The sequence below is a fragment of the Gambusia affinis genome, linkage group LG23 (genome assembly GCF_019740435.1).
Source record: "Gambusia affinis linkage group LG23, SWU_Gaff_1.0, whole genome shotgun sequence".
Classification (NCBI taxonomy): domain Eukaryota; kingdom Metazoa; phylum Chordata; class Actinopteri; order Cyprinodontiformes; family Poeciliidae; genus Gambusia; species Gambusia affinis.
The window spans coordinates 6,926,962-6,954,833 of record NC_057890.1 but is presented as its reverse complement, the minus strand read 5'-3'; the positions used below and the strand labels follow the sequence as shown (position 1 = coordinate 6,954,833).

General features: G+C 39.0%; 3 protein-coding genes across 5 annotated transcripts; all 3 read right to left on the bottom strand.

Annotated features, from left to right (window-relative positions):
* Window positions 1–6,558: 6,558 nt before the first annotated feature.
* On the bottom strand, window positions 6,559–10,571 carry cdkn1ba (cyclin-dependent kinase inhibitor 1Ba). Its single transcript, XM_044108907.1, has 3 exons — window positions 8,500–10,571; window positions 8,039–8,176; window positions 6,559–7,810 (listed from the first exon to the last, which is right to left on the bottom strand). The coding sequence occupies exons 1-2, from the start codon at window positions 8,891–8,893 to the stop codon at window positions 8,049–8,051; spliced, it is 522 nt and encodes a 173-aa protein (XP_043964842.1). The 5' UTR covers window positions 8,894–10,571; the 3' UTR covers window positions 6,559–7,810; window positions 8,039–8,048.
* Window positions 10,572–10,672: 101 nt separating this feature from the next.
* Window positions 10,673–12,399, bottom strand: cdpf1 (cysteine rich DPF motif domain containing 1). The gene is made up of 3 exons (XM_044108909.1): window positions 12,148–12,399; window positions 11,795–11,906; window positions 10,673–11,476 (listed from the first exon to the last, which is right to left on the bottom strand). The coding sequence occupies exons 1-3, from the start codon at window positions 12,258–12,260 to the stop codon at window positions 11,348–11,350; spliced, it is 354 nt and encodes a 117-aa protein (XP_043964844.1). The 5' UTR covers window positions 12,261–12,399; the 3' UTR covers window positions 10,673–11,347.
* Window positions 12,400–13,831: 1,432 nt separating this feature from the next.
* LOC122826719 (peroxisome proliferator-activated receptor alpha-like) lies at window positions 13,832–27,050 on the bottom strand. 3 transcript variants are annotated; one of them, XM_044108904.1, is made up of 8 exons: window positions 24,940–27,050; window positions 22,477–22,710; window positions 21,703–21,857; window positions 18,289–18,427; window positions 16,941–17,140; window positions 15,517–15,783; window positions 15,185–15,428; window positions 13,832–14,129 (listed from the first exon to the last, which is right to left on the bottom strand). In XM_044108904.1, exons 2-8 carry the CDS (start codon window positions 22,697–22,699, stop codon window positions 13,885–13,887), a joined length of 1,473 nt encoding a protein of 490 aa, XP_043964839.1. In that variant the 5' UTR covers window positions 22,700–22,710; window positions 24,940–27,050; the 3' UTR covers window positions 13,832–13,884. The 3 variants fall into 3 exon arrangements, with proteins under 3 accessions (XP_043964839.1, XP_043964841.1, XP_043964840.1); XM_044108906.1 differs by having other exon boundaries at window positions 13,832–14,014; XM_044108905.1 differs by having other exon boundaries at window positions 22,477–27,050.
* Window positions 27,051–27,872: the final 822 nt, after the last annotated feature.

Sequence of the window (27,872 nt, the reverse complement as noted above, 5' to 3'; positions counted from 1 at the left end):
AGCCTCATTCTTTTAAGATAGAGGAAACACCAAAACATCCCAATTTTTAAAAATCAAATTTATGGCAATTTATTACATGGTTTTAAATCAAACATGTATCAGTCATTCACTTGACTTTTATTAGACTCACGACTTTCAGGAGAGGCAGGAAGCTGCAAAATCATACTCATGATTTTGACTTCCTTACCGATGCACACACGCTGACATGTGTAGCCCACGTTAAACACACCGTCCTGAATGGGACGTTACGTCCTTCCCTGCACATGCAGGTCACTCGGCGTCAAGGAATTTTTACTCTGGAGACTGATGGCGGTGGTATTTAAAGCGCAACAGAGGAAGAAAAAAAAATGGAGTAAAGAAAAAATCAGAGCTGAGCAGAACCACCTGCACTCCTTACAGTTAAATCCCAAATTGTAGATTTAAGTCTAAAGTAATTGTGTAATTTTACCAACATGTTTGGTTTTTTTCTGACTGGAAGTAATTAAAATTTTTTTAGAGTGGCTCAGTCAAGAGTCCCAGTTTGAGTTTAAGGGAGCTGCCCTATGGATTAGGGTGATGGCACAGAGGCTGTCCAGCCTTAAAGACCTGAAGTTCATCCTAAGACATAAATCAGCAAAATCATCAGCAGTTATAGGGACTGTTTGATGTCAATAAATGTGTTATACTAATTACTGAGAAGGTTATAAGTAAGTCTCAATAAGCCATTCTTTCCAATGAAAATGTTAATAAAAACCATTTTTAAAGAAAACTGATGCTAATTTTGCAACAACTTATTAACTGTCAGGAGTCAAGAGTTGACCTTTAAACTTTTCCCTCCAAGGAAACTTGAAGTCAGCCAATTCAGGGTTTCTGCAGGTTTCACCAACTCAAATTTAAGACTTTTTAAGCCAACTAAGAATGAAGTTCAAGCCCTGTATCGAGACAAAAATGTACAAAATTACTTCTTTTCTTTTGTTGTTTTTTGTAAGAATGGAAAAACTATTGAAGAAGAAATGGCACCCTGACACTGACAATGAAATTTTTTCAGATTCTTACTTGAGCTGAAGTAACATCGTATGAGAGGGCAACAAAAGTGAGCTATTTGTGAAGACGACTGTCATCCGCCTACAAATTTACGATTACCCATGATAGGTACAGTAAAACTAGCTGGCTAACAGAGGTGGGTAAGTAAGAGTAGCGCTACTATTTTTAAACAAAATACAAAGTTTTCCCCAGAAAACTCGCTAAGCCCGGTGGTTGGGGCGCTTGGCAGTCGTTCATCCAGCAGCCTGCCGTGTTTTACAGCTGGCAGGAAATTTGAAAATATCACTCGATAATTATGTGTTATTGGAAGATTAATATCTGAACACCAACTATAAAGTCTTAAAAAGTGCAAACACTTAAAAAATAAAGTGAAATAAATGAGCAATTCATGCTAACCCTGGTAGGGGCACAAGTACAGCCTGGTGACCCGCCAGGCTTATAATACACTGGGGGAAACCCTGAAATGCCTAAAACATTTTATTCTACCTTAATTAAGTTAAAGTAGAATAAACTACTCAACAGTGGGTAGAGTAGCCACTCAGATAACATTAGAGATACTTCAAAATATTATTACTCAAGTAAAAGAAAAAATATGGTGTGGTCAAACCAGTCCTTATGTATCTAGTTACTACTCACCTCTGTTAGCAGAAAGTTAGCGTTAGCCGGAACCGCCTCAAGTCACAATGTGCGGGACTTAAATTTTTGCCTGACAGAAAAAAAAAAAACTACATACAAGATAAAATAGACATGCCTTGACAAAATTTAAGACTTGTGATTGATGTATTTAAGGCCAGCTTACATTTTAAAAATTAATTTAAGAATTTTTAAGGATGCATGCACACAGTGCAATTATGTCACTGACCGCCTGCAGTAGAGTAGGCTGCTTAAACTTAGCTGTGACTTGGGTTCCTGCAGCCACACGTCTGTCCTCGGGTCAAACCTTACTCAGTGGTAAAAGTCTCAGCTAACGTGTCAGCTGTCAGGAGTCAGATCATAAACTGCAGTTTTCACTCCACCGCTGTTTGTTTTTGTTGCTGCAATCTTTTTGATTACCTAATTAAGGTGACTTCCTGACAGATACATGGCAAACTGCCGAAGCACAAATTGAATCTGGCACCAAAACGCTCGTGGAGTTGCATAAATATGAAAATACGGCAGCAGCATTTTTAGGCTACATCCTCAGTGTTTGGTGTCATGTTGCTCTGGTTGCCATGCACATGCAGAAGCCCGCACATGCTAAGCTCAAAGTGACAGATGCCTGACTTGTGATATATATATTCAGGCCTTGGGTTATAAGCAAGACAAGAGCACATCAACGGTTGACTGTTGAATTATTTCAGCTCATTTGCTCCTCTTTGGGGTTTTTTCAAGCTCAGCAGGCCCTGGGGGTCAAATGCAAGAAATCGAATCCCCATGATAGGCTCCGATTGTGTGCTCGTATGTGTGCGTCTGGATGCAAGAGAAACTCGGCATTCAGTTAGCCTTGGAGACAAGTTTGTTTCTATAGCATGAACACAGTGGGCCCATTCTGTTCCGAGTTCAGTCACCTGATTCTCCTCAGTAGAAAAGCTGAGACAGAGGTATGTGTTTTTTGTTTATTTGTCTGGGAAAAACACATAAAATCTACTGCAGGGCTCAGTCTGATCAAACCTTGTGGGTTTGTGGAGCACCGTGAAAAAAACAACACACAAAGACTCCAGGGATTCATTTAAGGCGTTTACTAAAACGTCCAAATTAAAGGTCTAATCCTGATGAACTACCTTCTATGAGAGCCTCTCTGTTTGGCTTCTGTCAGTCCTGTCAGCATTTGAGCAAAGGTTAGCTTTCTAAATTTGTATAAACTTGTTCACACTACGACATTTCCCAAAAGAAGCATTTTCAATTCTTTTTTTTGCAAATGTGAGCCGGACATTTGCGTTCTTCTTGAAACAGCGGCGATTTTCACCTTGGTACTTGCCCAATATCTTTGTTGCTGTTGATGTGCTTTAGATGTTGTTGTGGGATCTTTCGTGACCTCTTGGATGAGTCGACAAATCGCTCTCGGAGTAATTTTGGTAGATCACCCTTTCTTGGGAAGGTTCGCCACTGTACAAATGTTTCATTACTAATAGATAATGGTTTCTAATGCAGTTTTCTGGAGTTCCAAAGTCTTGCAACCATTTCCAAACTGACAGAAACCAACAACTTTGCTTCTCATTTGTTGCTGAATTTCTCTAAATGCGTTGCTTTTTATTTAGCCTATTTTATGTTGTCAGGCAAGTTCTAGTTACGTTTTACTCTTGTTATCTTTGCATGACAAAAATGTCTAATGAGAGGAAACATTTAAGTGTGACAAAAGAAGCGAAAACTTAAAGTGCTCAGCAAGGAAAGGAAAGATTTGTAATGAGTTGAATGGATTAAAAGTATTCGTCAATATGTTCCTCAAAAAACAAAAAAAGACTTTGCGATGGCAAAAATAAAGTGAAACTTCTGCCAAAGAGGAGAACTGTTGGACACTTTTTATATTTCTAACGACTCGCCCCAGAACGTTTGCGTCCGTGAACGGAGGAGCCGGCGGGGCTGCATGGTCCTGGTGACCCCTGCTGCAAGTCAAACTAAACACTCCAACATTAAAACCAGCAGCTAGCATCTGAGGGCTGCACAAGCAAAATCACACACACAAAGAAATCCAAATGTGTAAAGGAAGAAGAAGAAAAAAAAAACAAACTTAACTATTTTGGCAGATTCCTGTGTTTACATCCTGAACTGGATGTGATTTGGCTTGGCTGCAGCAAAGCACAACCGAAGAGCATGTTTTCCCGCTCTTCCTGTTCCTAACTCCACTGTTCTCAGCCTCCTTTTCTTTTCTGCTTGTTTTCATTATGAAGGTGGCAATTCTAGATAAAAAAATATATATACATATATTTTTTTCTATATTTTTTTTCTACTATTTAAAAAAAAAATCTGATTACTGTTATTCAATGCTGCAAGTCCAAGGATGTTTTTCTGTTTTGGAGACAAATTGAGGATCGTTCACAGCGATCCAGTGTGTTCCAAGCATCTGACTTAAAGCCCTGAGCAAAGCGTGTCCTACCTTTGGACACACTGTGTCATTGTGTGGTGAGGAAATCTGGCTTGAAGGCACCAAATACCAACACCTTAGGTTTTGGTTCGGCCATTAAATGTGTAAATGTGCGTCTATTTATCTATTTTGATTAAACCCTGAAGGTGTGAACTCTTCAATCATCTTAAAAGTTTCAAAGCTGATTGTGGTTGAACTCCTAATTCTTATATTTTAGCTAGATCTTTGGAAGAAACTGAAACTAAATGTTGCCCAATTACAAATGTCTTCTCTTTTTTATCACGAGACAAGATGCAAATTTTTAATTATTCTTTTTAAGAATTTAATTCCATGAAGCCCAGGCCTGATTACTGCCTGCAGACTCAAGAAATCACTTAAACAGAACCTGATTGACAACATGAAGTAGGCCAAAAGAGTAACACATCATGGCCCATCAATCTAAAGAAATTCACAAATAAATCTGAAATAAACTCACTAGCATCTATTAGTCTGGAAGGAGCCATAAAGCTACTTCCAAAGGCCTCCACCCAATTTTGGCAGTTTCATGTAAAAAAATAAAAAATTACTCTAAGAGTTATTCAAAGGGTCACAATAGAACCAAGAATAGCATCTAAAAAATGGAGTAAAAATGGCTGCCATGGGAGCTCTATGGCCAGAACCGATGCTGACCAAAGGAACACAAAGGCCCGTTTCATGATTGCCAAAAACCGTCTTGATGATCCTCAACACTTCTGTGAAAATATTCTGCAACCTAACGGGACAAAGGTGGAACTTGTCTTGTTGCATCCGAGCTAAAACCAGCACAGACTTTCAAAAGGTCATGCTGTCAGTAACACATGGTATGATGTTGTTTTAATGTATACTTACATTAAAACTCGGTGGCGGTTTTGTCAAAATGACAAAATGACGGCTGTATTTGTCGTCTTGGGTGACGTTACCACTCAATAGATTTAGATGGTAGAAACTCTTGTTACTTTTGTCTGATATTACATTTTTTGATGACTTATAAGCATAGCGCATCACTTTAAATGTGTTTTGTCCACTGATAGGGATGTGTTGGGCTCCCAATTCAACTTTTGCTCAGGCCCCAAGACAACTTAGGGCAGGCCCTGGACATACCTCTTGTGTTTTGTAAACAGTTACCATGGCTACAGCAGATCCTGGTCTTTTCGACTTTCCCTTTAAGGTACATTTGTCCATATTTTCACCTGCTAATTGATTAGTCATAAGCTAAAACTTTTGGGTTAGATTAAGGATACATTATTCACCAGGTAGAGAATATTCCAGCATGCTTTGCAGCCTGTGGCCAGAAGAAACTCACCTACACAAAGTCCAATATCTCCTAAAAATAAAGGTGTACTTAAAATAATTATGTGGGATGTTTTGCTTAACAAGAGCTATATTTTCGGTTACTGAGAAACAGAAGGCGAATGCACGCGACTGACAATAACAGTTGTTTTTTGTTTTTTTGTCAAATGTGTACGGAATCAAGGAGAAGTTTGTGTTAAAAACAGTTCCTAATTCTCAGAAGTTTTGGGAGTGGAAAAAGGTGAGGCCTGCTCTGACAATTTCTTCTTCAGCGAAGATCTCCATGACTCGCAGAGCTCAGCGGCATTATTACACCCAACATGGTGTTTTGTCACAAAAAAAACAACAAAAACAAAAAGGATACTCAAGTTTTGACAAAGCATAAAGCAGATACCGAGGTGGCGAATAAAGTCTCGACCGAGAGATAAGATGAGCAGAAATGAATGATTCTGCAAAGAGCGGTCGCCACGTTTGAGGACAGCGTCAAAGACAATCTGGAGGACTGTTGCAAGAAAAGTTGAAAATGGCACTGAAAATATATGAGCTCACTCGTAAATCCTGCGGACACTCAGAGCGAGTGTGAGATATCATGAGAGGAGCTCTTTCTCTCACACTCTCTGTACTTGACTCCTACACACACTAGTATCAACAGGAAAGAGACAGCCAATGAAACTAATTGGGTGGTGTGTGCCTTATGAAAAGAACAGTCTGTACTGTCCTCGACTCCCTCCCACAGCTCTCTGATTGGCTGGAGGCTAAGTGGTCTGCTTTTCTTCCCTCTGCTGTGATTGGAGCCCAGGAATGCCAACAACCAGAAACTTTTTTTCCCTCTCTTTTTCCCCCCCCTACTCCTCCCCACACCCTGCTTTCCTCAGGACATACCCGTGTTGTTTTTTAACTTCAGACTGAAGGGATTCAGCAGTCACGGCCTGCACTCTGCTGCCGCTTCCACGCACAAAATGCACGCTTTTTATTTTTATTTTGGTCCAAATAAATTTTCAGCTATTAAATCTCTGAACTCAATTTGAACCTTATGGAAGAGTTGTCAAATAGTAACATCTGTCTAGTCAAGACAAAAGTCACATCTCTTAACTAATGCAGCGATTAAATCTTAACGTTTTGTGGCGCTTCCAATAAAGTAAAATATACAATAGCAATTATTTGGCTCAGTTTAGCAATTTTATTTACTCATCTTTAAAAAAAAAAAAAAAAATTTAAAAAAAGATGAAAATATATATTTACAAGAATGCACAAAATGTTGCTTTGGAAAGCTAAACATTAACCCACAAAAAAGAAGACATAAATAAGTTAGTATAGCCTTACAGTGTTTAAAAAAAAAGAAAAAAGAAAAACACTTCAAAGTTTTACACAAAGTGAGGGGATGTCACTTTGTATTTCTGCCCTCACTTAAATGAGAAATGAATAGTGCAATTAATTACATGTTCCACATGAATGTCACACCACAAACACCATTCTTTGATTCACATATTTGCATAAAGAAGAAAGCCCAGTGGTTTTAACATATTTTTCCATCTATGTTACCCTGGACCACACCTACCTACGGAGGGGGGAGCAAGTACGTCACTGAAATAGAAAGTCGCCGAATTTTACAAAACAAAATTGGTAGGATTATTTGCTAACATTTCTTTAAAAAAGAAAAGGAAAAAGAAAAAGAAAACGGTGGATATTACTCAGCAGTTTTAAGAAATTCAACCCCCCTCCCTCCCAAACCTGATCCTATTTGGAAAGTAAAATGAAATGAAAATAAAAACAGGGAAACTAAGAAGACTGTAAACTTTATCTATTGTGGCTGTTCCCAGTTTCATGGATCCTCGTCTTACACAGTGTGGACCAGGTGGGGCCTTCAACGTCAACACTGTAGAAAAAGTGAACATTTTTGCTTCCATGTGACCCTGATGTTTAAAATCTGCATTTTTCTCTCTCTCTCGAATAATATTAATAATAAGAAAAACTTACATGAAATACCTGAATAATGACACAAATTAGCATTTTTGTTTTATACTAAATAACTTTCAAATTTCTCTGATGGGAATTGCACTGCAACTCCCTGAGTCAAACTCACGCATACACACATTTACACAAAAAAAGGTATGAAAACCAATTATTTGCTACATCTGAAACATAGGTAGTAGATATATATATATATTTAGATATTTTTAGTTATACATATATATAAAAAATATGAGCAAAATTCAATTTGCACACTGCTACATTGTCTGCTGCTTTTGAGGCAATTTTATAATAGAAAAAATATGAGTGCCAAAAGTCAATAGTGTACATATTCAGTGCTTGTGCAGCCTTCTGATCCTCCTCCCTTCTTTCTGATAAAGCTGCTTTGTTTTTCTCCACGTCTCCTGTCAGACGGTGAGGAAGCCTCCAGCGGCAGGTCTCAGCGCTCTGTGGGACACAGAGGAAACGGGGCCAGTGATTCACTTATGCGTGATACTACTCGTGCATTCACGCACAACACACAGCGAGGAAGCATGGGGAGCGAAAAACTGAAGACAGGAGAGCGAGTGCAGATGTTTGCAGCGGTTGTGCATGCATATTTACTGCTTTAGCACGCAGAGTAGAGAAGAGCGCAGCGGCCATTCAAAGCGCAATGAAGAGAAAATGGTTTCTAACCTGGCACCGTTCAGCATGGGACCTCCTCCTCCTCCTCCTGCTCTGTCTGGCTTCCTGCACCGAGCGCCTGCTCTTCATCGTCGTCTTTGTCGGAATGCGACTTTTTGCCGTTACTCGTGCAATCGTCAGAGCAAAGACCTTCAAAACCAAAATTGATGAATGCATAACGTGCAAAAAATAAAAAATAAAATAGTAATAATAACAATAATAAAAACGTTTGCACGAAGGAAACGCCTCCACTTTTCTTCAGATTGAGGAAAAGTCCCTCGGTAGAAAAAAATAAATAAATACGAACTTATGTAAAATTGGAATCGTATTAGCAATAAAAGTAGAAAAGCAAACATACAGCAAACCGCTGATTAAATGATTAAATTTTCTTACCGTTTTATCTACTTTTCCACCCCCCTTAAAGTTAATTTTAAATACATGACAGTTGTAGAATACGAAGTGAGTTTTCTCACCTGCAGATTCTGAAGATCGTTTCCGCGAACCGTTAGTGTGAGCCGACCGCCTCTCCCTCCTCGTCTCCGGGCTGCCTTCGCCTGCCTCGCCCCGGAGCGGCTGGCTCCCCCGGAGCGGCCTGCGGTAAAACTCCGGCGCGTCTTCGTCCTCCTGCCAGTCGTAGAGCCCCGGAGAGAGCGGCCTGTCCTCCACCGGGTCGAAGTTGTACGTGTCCCTAAAAGCCTCCACGGACTGCCGCCGCAGAGCCTCCGCTTGCTTCCGCGTCTCCTCCGGGTCAGGTGTGCCGAACAGCACCCTGCGGACCGACCTGGTGTTGTCCGGCGGCCGCGCGTCCACCCGCTCTACCGTGGGGCTCGCGTTAGAGAGGCGAACGTCTGACATGTTGTTGCACATATATGACGAGAGAGAAGTGGGGGGAAAAACCCGCAGCAAAAGGAAAGGAAAGAAAAAGGACAAAAAAAAAAACAAGGTGTCGGTCCCTTTAAAAACTGCTATTCCAAAGTAGTATTCCCTCCAAATACAATGTCACGAACTACGCATGCATCCTCTGCGCCTATCATCCAAATTACGCCTTAATAAAAAAAATTTAAAAAAACGGAATGGTCTCCGGAAAGGGGGGTGTTTTTTCTTCTTTTTTTTTTCTTCTTCTTCTTCACGCAACCACACTTCTGTCAGGTTCGTAGTAAAAAGCCTGATGAAAACAAGTCAAGCCATAACAGCCAACATGGCGTTAAAGAGAGATGTGAGCGAAGGAGGAAACTTGACTATTTAAACAGAGAAGCGATTCGTCAGGCTGGAGCACCGCCCACACGCGGCAGTGGGAACAACTGCAGAGCAGAGAAGTAGTGCAGAAGTTTGGACCGGAGGGAGCATTAGTTTTAAAAGGTGGAAATCTGAACAGTGTGGCGTGCAAGCACCCCACATTTAGCTGCATACTTTTGAGAGGAGGGGAGAGATCCTCCATTCTAGATTTTTGTCTGGATCTTTGACATACTCACCTGTTAGGGGGTCAATGTTGGTGCATCGCATCAAATCCAAACAGATTGGAGTTTGTGGTCAAAATATGACACAAATCACTACGTTTGAGCACTTTTGCGAGGCTTTGCGTTTCCATCAACACCTTCTAATCGACACGAGCGCATGTCTTCATACTCCTTCACACACAGTAAAACATCTGATACCTCCTGCAGTAGTAGTAGTGTAATGAAGTGTCGCTCCGGGGCAGGACACACTATCACATGAATCAATCACTGCTCCATCTGCTCTGGTGTCACATAAACTCCAGCCTTGATTCAAACAGTGGTAACTCTCTTAAGGCTGGGGCTTTTAGGGTCAACTCTGGTGCAGCTCTTCCACGAGAAGGACCAGGAAAAAAGAAAGAAAGAAAAAAAAAAAAAGCTCTTCACCTCTGCCACCAATGACATCAGCTGTTGAGCCCTGATGTCACTGCTGGCTCTGTGCCTATCGCTGTGAGACTTTGGCACTGGTGTGGTTTGTGGGTGTAATTGCTGATGTGGGTTTAAAATTTAAACACCAAAAAGGAGAAGACGGGAGAGGAGAAGGAGGCGTGTGTGTGGAGGGGAGGAGGGAGGCGAAGTGGAGTTAAATTTATAGCAAACTCCTCCTCGTTGGGGATTTGTTTGCATCACTTTTGTAACAAGTGAATAAAATCACCAAAAAAATAAATTAAAAATTAAAAATCCGCCTCGCGTAAGTTTTACAATGTCCCAACATCCACTCCCCGGTGATTATCATCTGGATTCCTCTGCAGCTTTTTGCCAGTAAAGGGGGAGAAAAAAAAAAAAAAAAAGAGAGAGAGAGAGAGCAGAGAGAGGGGAGAGGCCTGCCTTCAAGGCCATGCTGTTTCAATTAACCCTCGCAGAGTCTGAAAACATCTCGTGATAAAGGCAGCCGGGGCCATCTGTTATATAGATGTTATCGGGTTAGGATCACACTTAATCCACAATGTGCTTGTGCTGCTGTAAACGTGCGCGGAGCCCTGCGCTAGGGCCAGACCCGGGCTGGAAACGGACCTTTGATCGGCTTCAGCTGGATGAGGGGAGGGTGTAAGTGACGAGGCGGGAGGACGATCGGTTACGGCCTAAAAACCACAGAACCGACGGAAAATATTCCTCTCCGGGGACAAAAAGGAACAGGAATGACACCATGGGATGAATCCCAAAAGCTTCTTTTCAGTCCAACTGAGGAACTTTGTGTTGTTTAACATTTGTTTAAAAGTTACACACAAGAGCAGTAGGTTTACTGAAAAGATGATTTATGAAATTTACTGCTTAATCTGGAGTTTATTTATTATTTAAAGACCCCCAGCTTCTCCAACATCACGATGCTGCCACCATATTTCACCATAAGAATGGTTCTTATGGTTTAAGGTGGACTTACCAGTTAGGTGTAGAGTGAGCTGAAAACAAACAAATCCCACATTTTTCAGTCGAAACCCTTGTTTGTTTGTTTGTTTGTTTGTTTGTTTGGCTGTTTTTTGTTCTGCTTGAAAATTATTCTCCATTAAACAAAATCTAAATCCATGTTTTTGGTTTGACGTAGATAAAAATGGGTATGAATTATTTGAAACATTTATATATATATATGGTTAAAGTTATATATTATATGATAATATATATCTTTAACCAGTAGGCAGTGACAGTTAGTGTCCTTTTACATAAAGAACGCTTTTGCATTTCAAATTAAAAGCAGGACCAGTTACATTTTTCTGTGACTTGATACGGTTTTCACGCAATCCCCGCCGGTATGTCTAGTGCCGAACGTTTTGTTCCACAAAAAGTACAAGTTCTGTTGCAGTCTGGTGAGCGTGTTGGAGGACCTCGTGTGTCATGAGACGCCGGGCTTTGAACTCTGCTTCTTCTTTGCCAGCTCGGCCCGAATCTGATGGGGGAACTGGTCCAGGTGCTTATTCACGCACTGCATGCAGAACCTCTTGGTGTAGAACAGGCTGCAGTCCTGCACAAAAGAAAAAGCACAGTACGTCCCTTTCATAGGTCGACGGATGGTGCTTACATGACGTACAGTTACAAAGTAACTTTTTATTAAACCACTTGTGTATCCAGGTGTTAAATAGCGAGCGAAAACATGTGCAGTTTCATGATGCTTAAACGAAAGCCCCCATATCTCTCTATTAAAGAATACATAATAATAAGTAAGTAAATAAGGAATGTCATTAAAGGAAAGTAAATATAACCTGGGACACATGTATATCTTTTTTTTAATCAATAGATTATATTATTTATATTTTATCATACAGGTGTTCATCTGTCTTACCGGTCCAACACAGACACACATGTTGCACAGGCTGCATGCAGATCCCAAAACCAGAAACTTCTCCTTATCCGGACTGAATGGATCCTTAGTCACAAAACATTCCTCAAGCAACCTGATAAAAGGCAGAAACAGCACTCAGGCTTCAATTACACTTAACTTATATGTTCTTAGAAGCACTACTATGATAAAATATACCATGAAGATCATGCGGTGCCCTGAATACAACACAGAAACTGAAGGAGTTACTTACTGCACACAAATGCCACACAGATGTAGCTGAGGCGTTGATAGCTTTAGCACAAGCTAGCACCATACCGCTTCGTAAATCAGTGTTTAACGTAATTTCAACTTACACAATGGCTCTGGTGTTGGGTGGTTTCTGGCCGTAGTACGTATATGAGGTGCTCAGACCGCATAACTGGCAACTGAATAAGTTTTGAGGGGTTTCAGTCGCAGTTTGCGCCATTGTTTAAAAGTAGAAAGTTGGTTTCAGTGGAAACCCATCCTGTTGTGTGAGCAAGTAGCGCCACCAACTGGACTGGGGGTAATAAAACACCAGGGTGTAACGTCCGTATTCTTATAAATAAAAACGTGATTATTGGTTGTTTTTGTGATTTATTTGAATTTTGATAATATATTAGTTGAGTCTTTTCTATAGCTAGCTATCAAAGAAAACAAACTACATAAAACCTTATTTACTAAATCTCATTTTTATACATTTATATTACATGTCATACCTTTTATTCATGTCAGCAGTATTCTAAGTTTCTAAAAAACATTTGTGTTATGTTGTGGTATAACTTATTTCATTAGCACCTTTAAGAGCAGCAAAAACTGATGGAAGTACTTCACAGTTAAGCCAAACAAAATAATAAAATGCATACACAGTAGAAAACGAACCGCATCGCAGTAAAAAGAAACATTGTGTTCCCTAAAAATTAGCCCAAAGGGCAACATGTACAAGATAAACAGCAGTGGATTCGAAATGGACCCCTGGGAACCTCAGAATGGCGAGGAACTACAGAGCAGGAATAATCCCTAACACGAATGGAAAAACTATCATATCTGAGACATAATTTAAACCAAGTAAAAGTCTGAAATAAAGTTTTTTTTTTTTTTCAGAGAGTATTTGACAAAATTATTTGTGTGGGTATTTCTGAATAGACTGGTTTATTTACGTTAGAGATCCCCTTGATAGTGTGATTGGTGTAATGGCAAAGGAAAAGAAAGCCTGAAAAATCCTGCTTTTTGAATATTACTTCATTTGGAGACAAAACAGAAAGGAGATAAAAAAAAATCTGCATCATTGTGACAATTGGGACTGTGGTTAAAAATATAAATTATTTACATCTTCATGGGCATGTATCTAAATGTAAATCACAGCATTGCAAAAACAAAAAAACAACCCAACATTCTATATATTAATTTCTATAATATTTCTAAAGAACAATTACTTTACAGAAACAAAGACATGTACTGTACATGGTTTAAAAAATAGAATATAAAACTTAATTACTGCATACAAGATTAATTAAAAGTCACAGATGAGAAGATAAGGCATCGATCTTTGTTATTTGGCAGCCGCCTTACTGTCCTCCTCTGTCGTCATTGGATTCCTGATATATTTACAAAATACTGCATGGACCAGTTTAACAGATGAGTGTGTTTTTAGTGCAAATATTTAATACTGGCCAGTGACTTGAATTTACAGGACTCGCACAAAGACATGCTTTACTCCGCAGATTAAAACAGCCAGAAAAGCTTATAGGCAACGTAAGCTGAGGTCCGAGTTTTCAAGCAGCACTTTGAAAGATTCGTATAAATGCATAACATTAGACATTGTCATGTGTAGAACATCTGCTGAAGCAGCACAGATTTACAGCACAGATTCAGGTATTTCTCTAACATAGAAAAGGCCAGATTAGGCAGGTTTGAATAAATACACACAATAAATAGGAGTATTCTAACCCCACCTAAGGACATCTGTGTTTCATACTGTTAGGCTTTAATCAGTGCATGTATTGCTTGAAGAATGTGTGGATAATTTAACTGCAATTTATTGACAATAATATGAACTCCCGCTCGTTCTGTCAATACATGTCTCTGTAGATTTCCTGCAGGAGCGGGTGCAGTGAAGTGTCCTCTGTTGTCTTGATGTCCTGAACCAACTGTGCGTGCTCTGTTACCAGTTCCCGGAGGTCAGCCAGCTTCTGCAGCAGTCTGGGGAAGAGAAAAGCGTCATCTGGATGATTGGCCAGCAGGTGGAGCCGTAGGGCCTGGATGATGCTTTCCTGCAGCTGCTCCACCAGCGGTACATCCACGAGTCCTGGACGGTCTGAGAAGGCAGAATGGTGAAGTAATACCAAATGCCGTTTATAAAGTTACAGTCAAAAAATAACACCATTGATTTGGGTTATTAGCCTGTCATTAGAGAAAAACCTGGACGATAATTTTTCAAATTCATATATATATATATATATATATATATATATATATATGAATTTGAAAAATTATATATATATATATATATATATATATAAATATATATATATATATATATATATATATATATATATATATATATATATATATTATATATATATATATATATATATATATATATATATATATATATATATATATATATATATATATATATATATATATATATATATATATATATATATTCTTACCATATTTTTCATTCAATTAAACATCACAGTTTCAAATTAAATACTTTAACAGAAAATTAAATATTTATCTCTAACATAAATATTTAGTTAGCAAGCTGGATACTTAGGTAATATGCTAAATCATACTTAGTTTTAATAGGGAGCTAATATTTTGTTTGTATCTAAATACTTAGGAGCTAATAGCTAAGTACTTAGTTTGGAGCTAAATATTTAGCTAGCTCAGAGCTAAAGGTTTAGTTCGGAGCTGCTAGCTATGTTGATAATGTAAATATTTAGCTACTAGCTAAATATGTACTAGCATACATGGCCTAGCTAAATACGGCCACAAATATTTAGCTAGTAGCTAAATATTTCACTCCACATATAGCACTGAGTGAAATATTTAGCTTGCTAACTAAGTATTTAGTTTCAAGTTGAATATTTAGCTTGCTAACTAAATTGGAAAGCTAAATATTCAGCTCCAAACTAAATATTTAGCTGGCTCAGAGCTAAATATTTAGTTTACGAATCAATAACGTGGTGAAAATATAATTTTGAAAAAAGAACCCCTACGTTTTGTTCTCATTTCAGGCTTAATAACCCAAATTATTGTTAATTTTAGACTGTGTACCTTTAAGAATGCCTACCCATAGAGTAGCACTCTTAATTTGCTTGAAAAAAAAAATGGATATGCTCCAAGAAAATGGAGCAATGTTACCTCCACAGCAGATGATAGCTGCCACAAAGAGGGCCAGGTCACTGTCATCCAGATCCAGAGAGTTGAAACGAGTGGCAAACTGGAATTTGGGCTCCATCATGTCGCTGAAAGGTCGCCGGAGACCTTTGAGGAATTCCCGGGTGATGAAGCCTCCGCCACGGGCCACAAGGAGGCCATCTTTGTTCATACATGAGGCCAGAAGGGTGAAAAGGGCTTCGTAAACCGCATATTTTAAGAGAGTCACCTTCAGACGTGAAAAGAAAAGGTGTAAAATCTGCCTCAACGTGAGCTAGCTGTAGAATAAATCACAAGTAGATGATTATTTTATCAACCTGATCATTCAAATCCAAGCTCTGAAAGCCGGGCACAGCTTTAGCGAACTCTGTTAGCTCTGTGACCGTCTCCACTGAGGTACTCTGGCAGCAGTAGAAGAGCCTGGCCTCAGCCTCCCTTTGCTGGAGCTCCTCACAAACCAGCGCCGGGATTATCTGCTCAGTTTGAAGATGAGGGTCAGGCTCCGCAGACTCAGTCCTTACCATGTGGGCCGCTAACGTCTTCTCGGCAAGCTGAAACGTCTCCATGTCATGGATGACAAAAGGCTGTCGATGAAGACAATGTGTGAAAGTTGTGCAACGTACAGGGCTAAAGTGGATAATTCAGGGTTCTACGAAGTTCACATTTTTGCTTGCAGTAGCTAACTCTCTTAATTTTAGTATGAAACTAGATTTCTTGGTCCAAGTTATTGGTTATTTTAATTCAATTGTTATAAACTGCAAAAACATGAAATCCGACCAAGTATTTTTGGTCTAGTTTGTAGTGCAACTATCTTAGTAAACTTGAAATAAGACAAAACCAACTTACAAGTAACTTTGCAGGGACATCTAGGAGGTTGTTTTAAATAATTCCTTAATTTTGATTAAAAGTACACTGCAAGTTAAATAATATGCCAGTGGAACAACACATTCTTCCCATTTATGTGTTGTTTAACTTATGAGGAAAATGTCTCATAATTAGTTTTTTTTTAAAATCAGTATTAAGGAACTAGTGACCTAAAACAAGCTCCTTTTGTGTTCTGAAAAGCTACATGTAAGTTAATCTAGTTTTATTTCAAGTGTACTGAAATGTCTGCACAAGAAACTAGACCAAAAATGATTAGTAAGATTTTGTGTTTTTGCAGTGTTTGCACAAGGAATGTATGTGGGAGGCAGCGCGTCACTGATGAGCTGTATGAGTGAGACACAGCCTGAAAAGAGGAAACTTACACGGTTTCCTCAGTCAGTTACTCAGATGTAGATGTAACGAACTTTAAAAAGCAGAAATAGTCCATCCAGTATTTCAGAGATTTTTAAACGTTCTTACTTTTATACTAACGCTGACTGGGAAAGCCACGTGTTTCATCCATTTCCTGTGCGTTATTAACAGTTATGTAAACTGTAAATAACCATCCAACCCCAACCTGATGTTGGCTTAGAGGTTCTTCAAATAGTGTCACTGGAAACTGGTGGGATGTTTTTTGACACTGGAGATTATTTCAAGATCATCCACTCTTGTATTGGTCCCTCTCAGATTAGCTGTTAGCTTTAAAGCTCAAACTCATTTTTACCGATACCAAATGAAGACATTAAAAAAGGCTTATTTACTATAGGTGGCACAAGAATACTTAAAACCTTCATCAGAAATCCCAAATTTTATCTTTCATCTGCAACAAAAAAAAAAAAAAAAAAAAAAAAAGAGTTCAATTTTCTTCTTCTTTTACCGGCTGGCTGGTTTTTCCAGTTAGTATGAGCCGCGCTTTTGCCTTGTTCATGTTGAAGTTCTTGATGTAGGCTTCGTGGATCTGTCTGACCAGGATCTTGTGGTCGGCCCTGACCGGGTCTTCTTCTTCTGTTTCAACAACCTTGCTTTCCTCCTTGAGCTTCAGCTTCTCTGCTTGGGGCATCCGACCAAACCGGATGGCTAGAGGACAAAAGAAGTCCTATTCATTTCATAACATGCACAGAAACCGGATCAGATTTGAGCAAACACAAGTAAGTCGAAACAATTCTGCTCCGCGTTTCTTTTCTTCGGCGCACCGTACGGCGCCTCTCGCGTTTCAACCTGCTTTAAGGGGTCCGTGTAACAAACCCGCCGACCTCCCTGCAGTCACAGCAAGTGACGGACCAGATGTAGACCCGTGCTGAACCAGCCGCAGCAGGACGTGGTTCTATAAATAACCGGCGGTGTAAAGGATGTAAAAACCCGAGCTAAATCACAGAGGGAAATGTCCCACCGCTGTGAAGAGCACATACGGATTCTGGCTGAAAGAGATCTTCACTGTCATCCTACATGGCTGCTTTCATAAATCCTACAGCTATAATATCTGAGCATGTTTTCTTTTCTTTTTCTTTTTCATAGTCAGCAGTGACGGGAAATGCAGGGCTCTGACGAAACCTGGACGTTTTTTCGGCTCTCAAACGGCCTCACAGATTTTCTTGCAGCTATTATACAAAATAACGTCAAACTGTTTGCAAAACTGAATTAAAACTTAGTCTATAACACCTTTCCCTTTCCTTCCTGATCCATGTTGACACAACACAGCATGGAGCGACCCAGTACATGCAGCTTAGACAAAGGAAAATAGAGAACAAAACAGAAAAAAACAGCTCCCAAACCAACACTTTGTTAGTGTCAAGCATATTGCTAAGCGTTTGTTTCCTATCACTTTGGGTACATTGGTTTTTGGTTTTTATTTAGCACTGATGCCCATATTTAATTATCGTTTTTAGTCTGCTTTATTAGTTTTAGCATAATTTTTTAAAATTTTTGTCAACCTGTAATCAGAATTTTGCTAAGTTCTTCAGGTTATTAAAATCATCAGTTATTTCCATAACAGTAAGCTAATTAACAAAGGTTTTTTTTACCTTTAACATCAATCTATTGTTGTTTTTTACATTTGCTGAAACAAAAACACAGAAAAACCCACAACATTTATTAGCGTTATGTAGTCGTTAGTCAGGCTATCTACAGCTGGCTACATAATGAACCGTAGCTTTGTCAACCGTAGCTTTAGACAGCGTTGCCGTAGCAACGTGGTAACAGTGAAATGGATTTAAAACAGACTTTACCGTTGTGGGACATCCCCACAGACACACACTTTTGGAACCTGCAGTACTGGCATTTGTTTCGATTCTTCTTCAGGATCTTACAGCTGCGTTCACACTTATCGTATTCCAGCTTCAGTCTGATGGTCCTCCGAAAGAAACCCTGATTGAGACACACAAAAAAAATGCTGATTAGCCATATTTTTTTTATTTTTTTTAAATAGCCTATTCACATTAATACACACACTAAATGCAGCTCTTTCAGCTTCTGCATAGAAAAAAAACTAATTAGGTAATTCTTATTCTAATTTTGAGCTTCACCACCTTTGTATGATGATTTTATTTTTATTTTTTTTTTCAGGTTCGGCTGTTTAAAGTATCAACAAAGGAACGTCTTCAGTTTAAGAGTGTTAAGTAAGATTTGTCTGTCCCATTTGTTTCTAAATAAAGCAGTAGAGTCGTAAAAGTCGGATGAAAAAAGTTAACGCTCTGGTTTTGCCATTCATTACGTGTCATGAAACAAGTTGAATTTATTTGAATTTCTAAAACTCAATGACTTAAATGCCTGCGTCACGCTGGGAAACACGGCAACACATAATTATTAAGTCAGAGGAAAATATAAATAAATCCAAAAATAATCCCCACAGCAAGATGCTGCCACCACCATGTTTCACTGAACCAAAAAGTTTAAGGATACATGAACGTCTTAATTTCAGACTATGTGTCATTTATACATTTATTAACATTTTTATCCCTTTTAAGATTTAAGAGAATAATAATATGTATTTTTCAATTAGATAACTCCCTTCATAGTTGAGTAGGTTATCACTCTCTAGCAAATTCCTACAATATACCTGCAGCATCTACTTATTCTGTCATTTTTACTCTCTTTTGTTTCTTTGTTGCTATTATCGCGGGGATGGAAATCAAAACCGTGAAAAGCCGTAAACACCAATCTTTCCGAGAAAGCTCCCTGATTGGGCGAGACAGGATGCAACCCTCCAACACTCACTAAAGCAGGGGTCACCAAACTCGGTCCTCGAGGGCCGGCATCCAGCACGTTTTAGTTCTCTCCCTGGTGGCACAAACAACCTTTTCAGCATGTCAATGTTCTTCTTAGGCCCTCTAACGAGCCATCATCTGATTCAGGTGCGTTAAACCCAGGAGAGAACTAAAACATGCAGGAGGCCGGCCCTCCAGGACCGAGATTGGGGACCCCTGCACTAAAGGCTCTGAGCCAACACAAGCAAACAGATGTCACACATATGCCAAAACATATGATCCTCTGATTTACTCTCACCCGCACACATCAATGAAACATCAGTCAGGACGCTCTGCAGCCCTCACCGTCGAGAAGGGAAAATGAATTTTCTGGCAATATATCTGGAGCCACACGGCCGTAAAAATACACCAGCCATCATCCTGCGCAGCATTTTGGCTGCATTTATGCTGAGGAGCACTTTTAGCATGTCGCTATTAAAGGTTATTATGTGTCACATATCAACGTTTTTGTGTCATTTTTTTAAAACCAGAACCAGCTGGTTTTGTGGGCGAAATCTTCGTGAATGCTGTTAAGGGGGGGCAGAGGGGGACATAAAGTTCACCATATGACAGTCATTAGAGAAGGAGTACAAGACAAGAGAGTTGGGGAAGGGGCGGATAAATGTGTGGTGGGGCAAATATACATGTCTGTGACTGGGGGAACAGAGGAGACCACAGGCAAATACAGAAATGTTACATGTAGAGTAAAATAACAACAAAGAAAAACACTCAGTGATCCTTGATTGTACATTTCTCTTTAAGAAAGTAAAAAGATGTGATTTAAAAAGTACATTAGCGTTTCAATTTCCAATTCTAACGAGCCTTACCTTGGACAAGACGTCTCAATACCTCAAACTAGTGTAAGTACAAACCACATAGATCCACAATATTAGAGCAGAGAACCCCGCTTTCCCTGGGTGGGGCTGAACTCTGACAAAATCAAACAATAGAAAGAGCATTCAGAGCTCGCATGCCGGGTATTTTCCATGATGGCACAACACCGGCCAGAGAAACGTGGGAGCAAAGTGCCGCTAGACTTCACCTCCAGCAGGTTCAGGCTCCACGTCACCACGCGCCGAATTCGGAGCAGAGGCTCTATGACACAGTGGATTACGTGCGGAAACAAGCAGCTGCTCTGACGACAAGATGAGTGCCGTAGGAGGAGAATCTAAGAGGCGAGACATAAGACTCCCTTTTAAAGGAACCTCCAAATTAAGCAACTATTAAACCACAGGATCCACTAGTATTACGTCTTTTTATAAGATTTTATTTAAAATCTTCTGGTATTTAAGAGTTTGTGATGCCATGAGTTGTAAAAAACTTTGCAGGGCTTCTGGGAGAGCCCACAGCATCACAGAACCTCTACTAAGAAACTAAGAAATTAATCAATTAATCGCATTATAAATTAAACTGAGCTTGATAGTGTCCATTCTGATGTAGGGAGAATTTGCTTACAGACTTTATAATCCATTTTATTTATGGTTTCGGTTGTGTGTGGTTCTTATTCCTCTTTAGTTGTTGTTTTAGTTTGGAATATTTAAAATATCGTAAATATCACGTCACATTTAGACCCGAAGGAAACAGAAACAGCATTACAAAAGCAAAAAGTAAAGTCAAATCTAAAAAAGTCATATAGGTGCTCTTATTTTGTAGAGATGTAAAGTTTTGCGTTGGTGATTTTGTAAAATACCATAAAACAAAAATGAAAAAAGTGTTATAGTTTAATGTGTTTTTTCCCACTGAATAAATGAGATCAAATCAAAATGAATAATTTTGCCTCTCTAATAGAAGAAGAAATTATTTCAAAATATCTAAAACCATTGTATTTTTCTTTCTGTCTGTCTCTCTTGTCTAGATTTATCTCTAAATAAAAGTTGAAAAGGACACGAAGATTTAGATCAAAAACAACAAATAGATGGGGTTGTTTTTCCCTCTGGGTTTCATTCCACGACAAAGTCACACGACCAGACAAACACTGTGGTGTTTATCCGCGTCGGTTTCAACATACTCGCACAGCGATCTAATGACTGCAGCTCTAGGTCTGCCACACACACACACAACGTTCCCTGTGTTGAAGCTTATTAAATGATCACACTTAGGCATCCTTGCTTGCTGAGCCAAATTGTCAACGCTGAAGACTGCTCTCCATGTGTGTGAGAGAGGTGACAAGTGAACCAAGGGCGCCACGTCACCCAACTCACATGACCCGGCTGCCTGCACGCCTCGGAAACTTTCCACTCGCCCTGGAGGTCAGACACCTCTGCAGGACGGGACTGGCATGCGTTTGGACGATGCGTGCAGTCGGCCGGTCTTGTTTGCACGCTTCCCCCTCCCGACCTAATGCAATTCACTGAAACTGGTGGCACTATGTTGCTGTAAAGTTCCCATTCTTCTTACCTTGCAGCCCTCACATGCGTGCACTCCATAGTGAAAGCCTGAAGCTTTGTCTGTGCACACCCTGCACTCCAGGCTAAGGGGGCCGCTAGCCTCATCTGGACAAAGCGATGCGCCGCACTCCCCTGGCAAAGGACTGGAGGCCGGAGTCAGAGTATCTGCAGAAGACAGAAGACGAAAGAAATGGATTAAGTAGAGAATATAGGCTTTAAAATAGTTTTTAAGGAGAATATAATTGAAATTGTACCTTTCAAGGTGTTAATATACACCTTTCTCGTGAAAAGTAAAGAAGCATCCACTTAGCATAGCATTAGCTTACTATATTATTATTTATTTTAACTTAAGCTCACAATTTGGTGTTTGGATTTTGAATAACAAATAACAACTTTTGTGCATCATTACCACCTGCTGTCTTTCCAATAGTAAACTAAACTTTACTATTCTTTCCATTGACCTAATAATCTCTCTGGCTTTGTACAATGTTAGCTTTAAGGTTAGCATAAACATATCAAAGTCTTGGTGTGCTCCATCTGAGTTTCAAGTCAAACTAATGTGTCCTGGAGCCTCAATTTCAATTTGAAGAGTTGTGGGTACCTCAAAAAAACAAAACAAAAAAAAAAACAGAGTTTAGCTTAACTTTACCTTGTTTTCCTTATTTCTAAAAGAATTATGTCACCACTAGGCACCTCCGGTTATATAGTCCTGAAATGATGTCCATTAACTTCCAGCTTCTGAAGTTTTAACCTTTGGGCATATTGGTTCAGTGCCATTACTTACCCAATGGGATGGAGCTGCTGGGCCCAGAACCAGTGGTTTGGTATTCTGGGAAATCAAATCCCAGTGAGTCATCTTCTATTGACTGGGAAAAGTCAGGAAGATTCTCTATCAGGTCTCCACACAGCGGACTGTCCAGGAGGGATTCCCCAAGAGGCGATGGGGGGCTGTAGAGTTCGGCTGCCATGTTGGAGATCGGGGATCCAAACTTATAGGGATTACCCATCACTCTCCAGACTGTAACAGAACGGCAGCAAAAGCAAGGTTAAACAAGATCCTTAATCAAAAATGGCTGCATTTTAAACCACCAGTTGGACAACTTTAGGAGGATTAACCTCCCAACTGAAGCAAATGTTGGTAGTGAAGGTCTAGTAAGACTAACATGGATGTAAGAACCTAGGTGAACCCATGTACATGGGACGTATGTACATACAGAAGTATAAACAGTATGAATATTTTGATCCTGTGAAGATTAGAGAAAATTCTCAGTTGAGTAAGACACAGAAACTGATTTTTCTGGCCATGTGGGGTTAAATGACAATGCTCTCAGTTAATAAAATGTTTTGTTGACGTTTGAGTCCACAGCTCATTATGTACCCATTCATTCATGTGCTTTACCTGCCTAATCTTGTTCAGGATCTCAAATGATCTGGTCTCTCTCTTGTTTAGATAACAACATGCTAACTTCCTGTACTACTTACTCTATTTACAGTGCAGTATAATTTGCACTGAAATGCTAACAAATCTACAGAACAAGTTTAGTTCCCACATCTGAACAAACATTTCACGAACTATCGCTGGAACACGCTGCCTGTTTGGACTCTTGTGTCGAGACGTTGACAGCGTGATTGATCAACGCGGGCTTGTTCTTGTTTATCTAGTCTGTTTTGCTGCATATCAGAAGGCAAGTCCTGACAGATCTCTACAGTTGGGTAACGTTAGAATGAAAGTGTGTCTGTGAATGTAGAGCGTCACAGAGCATATGGTGAAACCGTGAGACAGCTGTAGGTCAGCAAAGAGGCTTTGATGTGAAGAATCTGCCCTCTGACTGACTGAGGCATCAGACTGTCAGCAGACATTTCCCAATGGCTGTGTCTGAAAGCAAGTTCACAAAGTTTGCTTTATTGCACGTTTGGCCGCCCTTTACACAGCCAGTCTTGTGACGGTCAATAATCAAAGCTTATTATTTTAAAAGGAGGTTCGAATTTGAGGAAAACACCATTTGTGGATCTTAAATAACCGATATTTGGCCTAGTTGAAAGATGACGATCAGTATTGCTACTCTATTCTGCATTAACCAATACTAAAGTGCCCTGCAGAGGACAGTGAGTGGAGCTAAGGGTCATTAGAATATTTGTAGTTTTGTACACAATATTTCTGTTTACAAAATATAACAAGATATTTTGTACTAAACATACAATATTTCATACTTTTAAAACTTTGATTGCTTAATATCTGATTTTTTTTAAGGAAACATATGCGGGGTAACCTCTGTTGCTGACAATGTTACTCACCATTTTGTTTTAGTTTGATCAGTGGTTGTAATTTGTCATTTTTCATAATGGCTCAAAGGGCATACGAACCATAAAAAAAGAGGATTAAGGTGCAAAATTATGAGGTTTGCTCAATTTCTCATCTCTTCAAGAAAACACTTCACTACATGTAAATAGGAAGAGACAAAAACTACAAAACGAAAGTACAAATAGGCAAAACAAGTCGACTATTCTTTCATAAGGATCTGTTTCATACTTCTGCGGGGCTTTGAACATCAACTTACTTGATCAGTTTTTATCTGTTTAATATTATAGATTTCTTGTTTCATCCGTTTTGTCTTGGAAGAAAAGCTTTGCATTATTGGTTGCAACTTGATGAAGTCTATATAATTTCTGAAAAACGGTGAGTAAAGATCAACATTTTCAATGTCTCTCTGCACTGCAAAATTACTAAACAAGTATAATCACTTGACCATGCTGAGTGACTATACTTCCCTTTCTCTGGATGACTCCGGCTCCTGCCCCTGACGTTTCCCCATCACCTCAGAAAGCCATTGTGTTTCACCTCCCCTGAGGAACACCAATCCCAGTGGGCTCTATCTTTAGCGCCACAGAAGTGGAAACAGAAGCTGTGGCGTCTGACGCCTGCCACACTCAACAAAGCAAGTTACCAGATGACACAAAGGATACAGACTGATAATCAACAACTGCTGAACTGCAGCTTACTTGATATTTAAAGTCAAAGATTGTCAAGAACAGAATCCATTTGTTCTTGATGTGTCCTAAATTCAGTCTTTTATATATTTTCTTTGTTTTAAGAGTAATAAAGATTAAGTTGGAGTGTTTACAAATGCATCAGAAACTCTAAAACAAAACGTTTTGGTGTAAGCTAGCAACAAAGTTGAAAATCTACAAGAAACAGGCTTACTAGACTAAAATCACAACCAGTTTAATGACTAAATTAATAAATTACCTCAGCCGCTGCCACTCGAAGCATTTCCAGATTATGTTGAAAGTCTGTCGGAGACCAGATCAAAGAGGGAGGGAGGTGCTTTGGTCCTGTGACCGGATCCGTCAGGACCTTGACGCGTCACCTCTTCCTCCTCCCTCCGCTGTCAAAAGCTGCGGTTCTGTTCCCCAGGAAACGCCCCTTGACACACCTATAGATCTAACCAATCAGATTGAGCGAATGAAAGAGCAGACATCGCTGATTGGACCTGTCTGCAGTTATAAATTTAATAGCATGTGATATATGCGCGTAATTAAGCGTAGCAGATACAGCACTATGGAGAACCAAAGCTGCCACAATTCAATGAAACGGATAAACTTTTAATAAAATTGGAAATGAATGCAGTAGAATCTTTGGAGTGCCCAAAGTGCCGCAATTCAATATAACACATAAGTAGTTTTAATAAAACTGGAAATTAATGCAGTGAAAATACGGAATGACAAAAGTGCCTAAATTTAACAAACACACAATTACTTTAATTTAATTAACTAAAATTCCAAGTAAATGTGCAAGTAAATCCATTGCATTTTAAATTAATTCATTTGAATAATAATTCACAAAACCCTACATACTCACTTCTGATTAGATTATGGTTACCATGTTGCCTTCATATGGAGGACAAAAAATACCACAGTTTGATTAAACTGGAATAAAATACACTATGCATTACTGACAGAATTTAAATACATAAATAATTTATGGAGGGCAAATCCCCAAATAATTGGAAAGTGACTTAATATTCTTAAAAAAAGAGCAAATGAAAAAAAAAAAACCCAATAAAATCCAATGAACAATTAGACAAAGTATGCATAAGTACTCAAATATTGTAATTATTTATGGAGGGAGGGACTAAACCTTACAGTTGAAGAAATTATTGTTTATAAATGTTAGAATTTAAACAGTGTAAATAAATAAATCTGTGTATTATCATTTAAGTTGTACATTTATGGAAGCCCAGCAGTATCAACTTAGTTAATTAAATTAAAACTGGTTATAGAAATATTAACGGATCAAGTCATTTTACAGTAATTGGATAAATAGATAATTAAAAATATTGTTTTGACTACATCTGTGACAGACTGGCGACCAGTCCAGAGTGACCCCGCCTCTTGCCCGGAACCCTAGCTGGAGATCGGCACCAGCACCCCACCTGACCCCACGAGGGGCAAGAGTGTTAGAAAATGGATGGATGGATCAATGGTTTTGACTTAAATTTTTCCCTCTGGCTAGTCAGAACAGTCACATCTCCATAGGAAATCCACTTTGAAACAATTAGCTTTCAATTAAATGCCGACATTTTTAAAAAATATTATTGATTACATAAGATGTATGTCGCATATTTGAGCAAGTACTTTCACAATTATAATCCAATGATGCAATTTTTTTGCCAACAGGGATTTTGGCTAAAAGCAGAAGAAAGAAAAAAAGAAAACAAATCACTTTTGGAAAACAATGGCATAAGCGATTAGTTTAGGAAGGTGATATTTACATATTGTGGCACTTTTGGCCTTCCACACTTGCGAAGCAATTTTCGCCATTTGAACAATATTTCTAGAATTTGTAACTGTCACTATTCTCCTGATAGTTCCAACTCTTACGCCATTAGTGTTCGATTCATTAAGCAACATCATTAGAGCAGATGAGCAGGATTCAGTGGAAATGCCCTCCCAACACGGACAGCGTCTGGCGCCATCTACTGTGAAAGAATGCATGGCAACGATTCAAACGTGTCCTCATCCCATCCTGGGATTTAAACTGCGAACCTTTTGGCTGTCATCTTTTCCTGTTGACTTCCAAACTCCTGCTAGGCTGCTCAGTGGGTTTTAAACAAAGAGCTGGGTGTTTCTGCCTGTGCTTTGTTTTTTCCTCGACACCCTGCTCAGGTTCTGACGAGCACGTGTCGAACGAATCTGAGGATTTTTTTCTTTTTTTATAAGCTGTAAATCCAGATATGATCTTTTAGTAAAAATATGTAAAATCCGATCTTGAAAGTTTGACTTTTCATCCTTATCTTTGATTTGAAACTTGGAAATTAATTGCTTGAACAGATGGGTAATACAAAAAAAAAAAAAAAAAAAAAGACAGATGAGATAATCTTCAGAAGCCTCTTAGATACTGAGTATTTTGTTATATAATGAGCTACTTAAATGGGATTACATGCCAGGATTTCAAGAAAAAAATATTTCAATAATTAGCTTTGATGTAGAAAGAAGACTCGACTTCAATCGTTTTTTTTTTTCGCACAGTCATATCTTTATTTAATTAAGAAAGAAATACATAGCAAATCAATGAATAAACTCAGCACACAGTTTTTGTACAATCTGTACAAGGAGTCATGTTTCAGCGAAAACGCCTGATGAAGCAGCATCACTTACCGATTCAGAGACGAGTTTGAAACTGAATACCAGTCATGTGCCAAAAGTGTTTTAAGGGTCATTAGAAAGATGATAAAAGAGGTTTGCGCTCCTGTGATGTATTGCTGCCCTCCAGGGAAGGCAGTAGGTTGTATAGTTAGCTCCTGATGGGGCAAAATCACAACCCTGAAACCACACAACCTACTACCTCACCCTGTGCGAACACCATGAGTCTCTAGTCAACAGACGTGAAGCACAACTACCAAGAGGAAAGAAAATCACAAAAATATTGATGCATTTAAAAAGAGATGTGGTAAGTAAATAGAAGACTCTGATTAAAAAAAATTGAAACATTACAATTTTTCAATTTGCAATGTTGTATTCCTGTACTTAAAAATAACGTTTCATTTCTTATTATAAAGGCTTACAATGACATCAAATTATTTACTGTAAGTTAACATTAGAATTAATGTTTGTTTTCAATATATGTTTGTTTAAAATGTCGTAATAGCAATTATGGCGCCAAACATGCTAGGACCGTCT

Coding starts and splice junctions, on each gene's coding strand:
- cdkn1ba (XM_044108907.1), bottom strand. CDS start 8,893: ATGTGCAACAACATGTCAGACGTTCGCCTCTCTAACGCGAGCCCCACG. Junction 8,177..8,499: donor ACGATCTTCAGAATCTGCAG/GTGAGAAAACTC, acceptor TTGGTTTTGAAG/GTCTTTGCTCTGACGATTGC.
- cdpf1 (XM_044108909.1), bottom strand. CDS start 12,260: ATGGCGCAAACTGCGACTGAAACCCCTCAAAACTTATTCAGTTGCCAG. Junction 11,907..12,147: donor CCCAACACCAGAGCCATTGT/GTAAGTTGAAAT, acceptor GCCTTTTATCAG/GTTGCTTGAGGAATGTTTTG. Junction 11,477..11,794: donor TGTGTGTCTGTGTTGGACCG/GTAAGACAGATG, acceptor TCTTTTGTGCAG/GACTGCAGCCTGTTCTACAC.
- LOC122826719 (XM_044108905.1), bottom strand. CDS start 22,699: ATGGGTAATCCCTATAAGTTTGGATCCCCGATCTCCAACATGGCAGCC. Junction 15,784..16,940: donor CTGGAAAAACCAGCCAGCCG/GTAAAAGAAGAA, acceptor CTTCATCGACAG/CCTTTTGTCATCCATGACAT. Junction 14,130..15,184: donor AGCTATCATCTGCTGTGGAG/GTAACATTGCTC, acceptor CTGCCTTCTCAG/ACCGTCCAGGACTCGTGGAT.